This window comes from Mauremys reevesii, linkage group 5, assembly GCF_016161935.1.
Source record: "Mauremys reevesii isolate NIE-2019 linkage group 5, ASM1616193v1, whole genome shotgun sequence".
NCBI classification, from domain to species: domain Eukaryota; kingdom Metazoa; phylum Chordata; order Testudines; family Geoemydidae; genus Mauremys; species Mauremys reevesii.
The window spans coordinates 54,796,913-54,805,227 of NC_052627.1; the positions used below are offsets into that span (position 1 = coordinate 54,796,913).

The following is an 8,315-nucleotide window of genomic DNA, read 5'->3' on the forward strand; positions in this document are numbered from 1 at the left end:
ACTCTCTACCTACAATCCCCTCTACAGCATCCCTGGACCTTGGGTCCATGTGCAAGAGGGACAGTAGATTCTGTGCAGCCATTACTTCCCTGCCACAAATAACTGCAGAGGGGGCACATTTTGACTTCAGTAAGTTACCAACTGCCACAATTCCCCACCCAATGCAAGAGGAAAGCAGAGAAGCAATTCTGACACTCCAATATTTTCCAATGAGAAACTTTATCAAAGACTTTTTGAAAGTTCAAATTAATTCTAATGGCTCTCTTTAATCCACCCTTGACTATTCCTTCAACAAATCTGAACAGGTTGCCAAGATTCTCCATTTTAAATTCTGTTCTTTAATGTAGTTATTATCCTGGAATTCAAGTCTGCTTCTTCACAATGACTGGTGGAGTGCCTTAATGCTTAACTGGAGGGACCATTTCAGAGATAACCATGTAGTTCAGGTTTCCCTGTTGAGTCACTTCCTTGGCTTATCTGCAGAGATTGTCAATCTAGAAAGAGACTAACATCTGATCAAACAGCTGACAGCTGTGGTCAATAGCCAGATTCAAACACTAACACAGCATAATCAACTCCTACTGTAGACAAGCCCTAAGAAGCATTGTCCAAAGCTGAAAGGTATGTGCAGAATGCCACCATCACAGATCTTGGGAGACAGGCCAATCCTCACTTACAAGCAACCACACACCCAAAAACATGCCATCATGTGCCACATTAGGAATTATAATACTGCAGAACTGGAATCAAATTAGGCCTAAAAAAAACTAATTTCCCCATACTAATTAAAGTGATTTTTTCATATAATTAATTAGAGACTAACAAATTTATTGGGCATAAGCTTTCATGGGCTAGAACCCACTTCATCAGATACATGGAGTGGAAAATAGTAGTGTGTGTGTGTGTGTGTGTGTGTGTGTGTGTGTGTGTGTGTGTGTGTGTGTGTGTGTGTGTGTGTGTGTGTGTGTGTGTGTGTGTGTGTGTGTGTGTGTGTGTGTGATACTGCTACTATTTTCCACTCCATGTATCTGATGAAGTGGGTTCTAGCCCATGAAAACTTATGCCCAATTAAATTTGTTAGTCTCTAAGGTGCCACAAGGCTCCCCATTGTTTTTGTTGGTACAGACTAACACAGCTACCGCTCCGAAATCTAGTAATTTAGTTACTGTAAATTTTCTTTTTATTTTGTTTTCCTATACTCTGGAGAGTTAAACATCATATTTTCAAAAAACAAATCTCCTCACCTCTGGTTAGCACCATAGATAACAAACAGAGAATTTCCATTTAGGTTTTTAATTGACCACATGTACTTCCTTAAGCTTGTATAAAGAAAACTGGTCAGTTTCATTTTTTGATGCTTGTCCACTAGCACAAGCCAGCAAGGTTTAGGTTTTAAAAGAATATTTAAAGTCAAAACAAACAAAAAAACCAACACAACTGTTTTGGTTCATTTTTTTAAAAATATGTTTCCCTTTCAGAGTAACATAGCAACTGTACTGTAGGTAAATTAATATTCCATGGAACAGCAGTGTCTCAATCCATAGGTTTCACACACCATCAAGAGAGATACAGTCATGTGGGAAGCAGAGACCTAGCACCTGTGCCAACTGTGGTACCACTGCTGGTGGTGGTGACAGAGACCATGACAGAAGGTAAATGAGAAATGCAGCCAGAGACTGAAACAAAAACTGCTTAAGAAACCATGGTCCTCTTCTTCCATACACTGTTGTCATACCACACAAAAAGAAAACAAATACAGAAGTGAGCATCTAGCCACATATAATTTTATGATCTTTCAAACTGTCATTTCTGAAAGAGAATTTTTTTCAAATAAATTCAAACTCCAAAACAGTGTATGTATATATCAAATGTGGCTGTACACACATTCTATATATCCACATATAATGCACTGAGATATCTTAAGCTAATTTCAGTCAACCAAAAAAAATAGATATCATATTCTATAATGCAAGTTTAATTAAGTAATACATACCTGTGGGTTTTCCAAACATTTTAAATACTCTTCAAATGGGCCCTCTATAAACTGTAAAAAATATGAGAGCAAATGGTTTATTAGATTATTAATTACCATAATACCTAGAAGCCCTAGCCATGGACCAGGACCCCACTATGCTAGAACAAAAAGATGCTCCCTACCCCAAAGACCTTACAGACTAAGCATAAGACAAGAAGCAACAGATGGATACTGAAAAACAGATGTAGGAGTACAAAGAAACAATGAGACAATATTGGTCAGCAGGATAGGTAGAGGTCTCAGCACACCGAAGTCTAACTCTTCTTTGCCAAGATGCTTAAGAAGAACAATGAGGAAGATCTATGAATGTCTGCAAGGAGCACCTCCCAAGCACATGGGGCAGCATAGGAGAAAGCATAAAGGCATTTGTTTGAAAATTTAACAAATGGGCAATGGAACCTTTGTTTTTAAGTGTTACCGCTGGGGATCTTTACACATCAATAACAGCATGAACAGAGTGTACTCTTTCCTGCACTGACCTACCATAATAAGTTATCAAATATTTCTCAAATGTAAACGAACTCTAAATGCCGCTGGCACCACCTTTGATTACAATAATCAAATGCTACTATAGGATGCAAAATCATCCTCCATGATTTTTTTCCAGAGATTTGCAACAACAGAATTTACATCCACAGACATGTCATTCCTTATAAAACTATAAATTGCTTGTAAGAATTAGACTGTAGGCCCCTTACTGAGGAACTTTGTTTCTTACATGTTTGAAAAACTCCATGTAACAAGATCATACCACATAATAAAATAAAAAAATCACTTAAAAATCTATTAATATCAATGACACCTTATTAATCAAATCTCAGTCTTAGTCATGGTAAAAATCTAATAGAGTCAAACCTTGCAATAACGCTCCCCATGATAACGCAAATTCGGATATAACTTGATCATAAGCTGGCTCCCCTTTAAAGCTGTAATACTGTTCGCGTTTTGCCGGAATACTTTTTTTACGACATTTATAAATAAACCGCAATCTTCCGGTCTTATAGGATAAAGTGACTCCTGGCCATTGCAGGCCCATTGCACTTAGTTCTCGGATTGTACATGTGTATGGTGTTTGCCTATGAACTTGTTATTAATTTCCTATATTTTAAAAAAATATTTTACCATTATGGATATGCCAGTTCGCAAACACAACTCGTTTTCTGCTCAAGAGAAATTGTACGCCCTGCATCAACTAAAGAAGGGCAAACAACAAACTCAGCTTGCTAGAGATCTAAGAATTAGCAAGTCCTCTCTGCAAGGGTGGAAAAAAAAAAGAAGAAAAGCTCTGTAGCCTACCCTGCATTCTTGAAGCGGAAAATGGTTTACAGCATAAAAAGGTCATGTTTGCTAATGACGAAAGCCTAGATTCAGCCTTGTACAATGGTTTGTCCAGCTCACTCAGAAAGAGTTCCCATTTCTGGCCCTATTCTGAAAACTCAAGCAGAGAAATTTTATTGCCTTATCAATGGAAATGAATCCAAATTTAAGGCAAGTAATGGCTGGCCGGACAGATTCAAGAAAAGGCACACTATAAGCCAAGTTCTTCTGTCTGGGGAAATCCGCCCAGCTGATAAAGAGGCTGACGATTCCCACCCAATTGAGCTTAAAAAGTTGCTGGAGGAAGGTTGCTATACAGCTGATCAAGTTTACAACTGCGACGAGACTGATTTATGCTTTAAAATGTTATCCGATCGCACCCTCGCAACCAGGACTGATAGTCACAAATGAGAAGGCTTTAAGCAGAGGAAGGACCGAGTCACACTCTTGTTTTGCGTCAACAAGTCTGGCAGCCACAAAGTCAGACCTCTGATGATCGGAAAAGCAAGGTCTCCCAGATGTTTTCATCATGTTAATATGAAGACCCTTCCCTTTGAATACACCAACTGCAAGAATGCATGGATGAATAGCTGCATATTTAAAGACTGGTTCCTTAAAACTTTCGTACCAGCTGTTCAGGCTCATTTGCAAAAACTCAAGCAGGAGGAAAAAGCTCTCCTCCTGCTGGATTGCCCTGTCCACCGCCCAGCAGAAAAACCTGTCAGTAGTGACAGCAAGATTAAAGTCTCTTATCTCCCGAAGAACCCTATGTCAGAAATCCAGCCACTGGACCAAGGCATCATATCGGTATTTAAGCAAAACTATCGTTGCGAAATGATCAAGCTGATGGTAGCAGATAACTCCTCCGTCGACACATCACTGGCATCACTCAACTTGAAAGAAGTCTCTCACCTCGGCGGGAAAGCCTGGGATGCTATCTCTGCACGTTACATTGAACGATGCTGAATAAAGCGTCTTGGTCCAGCTTTTCCGTCATCTACACACGATGATGGTAACAATGACAAGCCTGAATTTACAAGAGTCACTGAAGACGACGTACGTTTAGCCGAAGAAGCACTCAGAGAATATGAGCACAGTCATCGTGATAGCCTCAACTGGTTTTCAGCAGATGACATTTGCCCCATATATGAACACATCTCAGATGACGAAATTGTTGCAAATGTCAGTGGGAAGAATGAAGCTGCACCACCAGAGCCTGAAACCAGTGGCGCTAATGACGACGGCGGCACCTCAACTCCCCCACCAAAAGTGTCCGAGGCAGTAAAGTACCTAGAAGCCAGTTTGAGGTGGCTGGAAACTCAAGATGTGGACAGCGTCAAAATCCTCCAACTCAGCAGCATTCTTGACTTTGCTAGAAGCCAACAGTCCACGGCAAACATGCAGACCACACTAGATAGCCTTTTTAAGAAGTGATGAAATTTAAAATTATGGAGTCATGCAACCAGATTGACTTTGCACTCTGTGCAATGATTAGTATAGTCGAATTTACATGTTTCTTTCATGTACATGTAATTAAATTACTACTTTTGTGTTTAAAACACGCTGGGATAAGCACGGTTTTTTTGGGTTTTTTTGTTTAAACACAAGACTTAAACTGACCAGCCTGAAATGGTAAATTTTCATAACCCAGCTATAAAGCAACCCCACATTTGTCACAATCAAATTTTTTGGACCCCAATTATCACGTTATAGCGGGGTTTCACTGTACTCATCAAAATGTGAGAATTTACTTACATAATTATATTAGGACTGCTATAAAGTAAGTGGTAACACTCTTCAGCAATCTATTAATAGTCTGGAGCAATACCAAAGGAAACCTACATCTCAATAGCTTTTTATTTTAGTATGGTTAATACACTTTTTTTTTTAAGGATTGGGGGGGGGCACATTCCAAGAAATGTAGATCTTCCAATAAGCTCATGGAGTCTAGTTATTAGTTGTAAAGAAATGTATAATGAATGGTGTTAGAAAAGTAGATATATACATACATATATACACACACACAACAATGTTACAAGAAAACGTAAAAGCAAATTTTTCTGCTTTCTGTATATGTTTTGTTGGCACAGCTCTCAAATCTGCTAAAAAAATTCAAAGGTTGCAAAAAAAATAATAATAATAATCATAAAGATGGTTTGTGCCTTATCTTCCGTAGATTCTTGGTCTGTGTAGATAAGGAGGCAAAGCAAACCAGACAAATGTGTGATTTACTATCCAGGTGTGGATCTCCCTAGTAAGACAAACTAGGGAGGATGGATACTGACTGAAGAAAAATAGCCAAATAGCAACTCCAAGGCCACAAGAAACAGATACGTAAGAATAATACAGCTGTTTCAAGAAATAATGGAACACATTAAAGCATTGAAAAGATGGTTGAATTGAGTAAGGAGGAAGGTAGCACAGGTTAAAAAAACAGATAAGAAGATGCCAATTAGAGTTCTAGCAGAATAAGTAATAATGTATTAGAAGGATTTGGGGTGAGTTATGATATATGTATGACAATATACTTTGAATATTCTATTCTAAAATACAGTAGCTTTAATAATTTGTGCCTGAATGATGTTACAAAATATAAAGGATATGTATATAACAAAGAGGGTGGGAGGAGGGTAAATGCAGAACATTCACTAGATCCAACCTGATGATGACAGAAAGCCTGCTGGCACCCCAATACTGGGTAACTGATCATTACTCTATCCTGCTCTGTTTTATTTATGCATTATGCTTCATTAAGGTGGTGGTATACTGCCCTAAAATTTTCTTACTAGTTAATCTTAGTAATTGGTGTGGACTGTGCTTTCCATCCAACATAGTTAACAAGCAGCAGCTATTCCTTTTTAGGGTCACTTTCTTTAAACTCCTACCTAGGTAGAATCTAGTCATTAGAAACCTGGCTACAAAACAGCAGGGCAGAGCTAGGAAAATAAAGAGAAAGAAAATACTTAGGAAGAAACACAGCATTTACTTACCGCTTCAAATTTTTCTCTGTTTTTCCGAATATAATTTATACAGGCGTTCCTAACATCAACATGCCGAGACTGCGAGTGCAACACCTACAGAGGGGGGGAAAGGAGGGAGAGGAAGAGAGAAGCTGTGGTTTGTTAAGACTCTTGATGGAAGTTAATGAATGGATGATGTAATGAATATAGGTTAAATGTAAGCTTGGAAAAAATCAATTTGGATGAATATTTATTTCAGAACTGACAACTGTACAAAATTAAATTGGCTACTTATTGAAAATTAAATGACGTAAAAATTTACAGTAAATTTAGAAAATATTTAATATGAAATGAATATTTATTGACAGAACTGACAGTGTAGTAGCTGTCCATCAGACTTTGTTTCCCCCTTTTCCTGTATCATCACCTTAAAAGAAAACTCCCACTATCAGAATAACTTTAAACACAGAATTAGAGTCCAAATTTTAGTTTAGTGGAAGAAAAATTATGTGAGTAATGTATCAACACTCAAAATGAGCAGGAAACCTGGGTCAGAATCTGAAGCACTAGTCCTCTCACTGCTATTCGTATTTAAGACACTTTTTTCAAAATGCTGTTTCACTGAAGTGAGGGGGAAGTGACGATAAGATCATCTTACTCCAAAACTTCAGCAAACTCATTCACACAATCTAAAGCAGGGAAGGTCTTTAAAGCGCTTTCCTGGATGGTTTTTATATCAGGTGGCTAATTCCGGTTTGCACTAATTTTACACTAAAAAAATGCACTGCTGGGACGGAGAGGGGGGTGTTTCAAAACTTCAACCTAAATTCCCTAGGTGGAACAGGAGGATTGTGCACACATACCAATAAATCGAATTCCTCCCCCTCTGAGATGTGGTGCTTTCCCTTGCCAAAACTAGTGTTCCTTTAATCCCCACTCACCCGTTTTTCACCCTCATCACTAATGCGATCCATTTCCTCCAGATATCGCCATCGTTAAAGTGCTTATGGTTACTTAAATAACTACTTACCTGCTCGGCCACAGCCCTGAAAAGACAGGATCCATCCTTAGCAACCCGCTTTCTATATAAACCCTGAGATCGCAAGTAACTGTCCATAGAAGAGTCCCTAGGAGCCTCCACGCCGCTGCTGGGATGACTCTGATCCCCGCCATCTGGCTTGCAAGCAGCCTCCATATTTACTGCTTAATACTGCAGAGAATCCTAGCCCCACATGGCAAGACTGCCCCACGGGTAGGTAAAGGAAACCGCCGCAGCCGGTGGAAGTGAAGAGCGCTTCCCTCCACAGCAATCGGGGCAGCAACAGCAGGAACAGCAGCTGGCCTTACGTTGTCAAACTGCATGTGGGACTCACAGGCGGATTTTTACTGCATAATCTGGATTGTTAGTGCCTTAAAGAGATTCGCTTTCTGGCCTCCCTAGAGGGCCCGACAACTGCTCCTGGAAAGTAACTCGAGGGGTCCAGATCCGACCCCTTCTTCAGGGCGATGATTACTGCTGGCTCCTCTTGTACACACCCAAGCTGCAAGGCGGAAAACAAAAGAGAAAGGACATGTGCTGCTACTACCACTGCCAAGAAATGGTAACCTACAGTTTGTTTTCACTTTCAAACCGCTGCCAGAGATGTTACTGGGAGTTGTAGTTCTAGAGAAGCAGGAAGTAGAAGCACACGGGTTGAGGAGGGGAAACCCTCCGAGCCAGAAAGGCTCCCGTAGGAAGGGGGAGAAAAGGGACGTACTTAGTATGAGCAGGTCAGCACAGCAGCCCTGCCATGACGTGCAGAGACAGCATACAATTCCCCTGTCCGATGCAAAGCGCTTACATGAGTAAGCGAACTAGATTTTCATATCAAACACCTACCGCCCTCTTTCTAAATACCTAACAGTTTAGGACTCTCGCTTCAGTATCTGGTCTAGCAATCTGCCTAGTGCACTTAAGGTTTCGATTCTTTTTGTTACTCCTCCCACATTAGTGCTGTCCATAG

General features: G+C 39.9%; 1 protein-coding gene across 3 annotated transcripts in view; it reads right to left on the reverse strand.

The window, feature by feature from the left end:
* The window catches only part of OTUD4 (OTU deubiquitinase 4), a 49,055-nt gene that overhangs the window by 38,850 nt on the left and 1,890 nt on the right, over window positions 1–8,315 (reverse strand). For 2 of the 3 annotated variants that reach the window (XM_039540720.1, XM_039540724.1), the window contains exons 2-4: window positions 7,343–7,853; window positions 6,343–6,426; window positions 1,994–2,044 (exon numbers count right to left, since the gene is read on the reverse strand). In XM_039540720.1, coding sequence (XP_039396654.1) covers window positions 1,994–2,044; window positions 6,343–6,426; window positions 7,343–7,507 — 300 coding nt within the window. In that variant the 5' untranslated portion in view covers window positions 7,508–7,853. Of the gene's footprint in view, window positions 1–1,993; window positions 2,045–6,342; window positions 6,427–7,342; window positions 7,854–8,069; window positions 8,088–8,315 lie in introns of those variants that run through there. The other variant, XM_039540722.1, reaches the window with a different exon arrangement.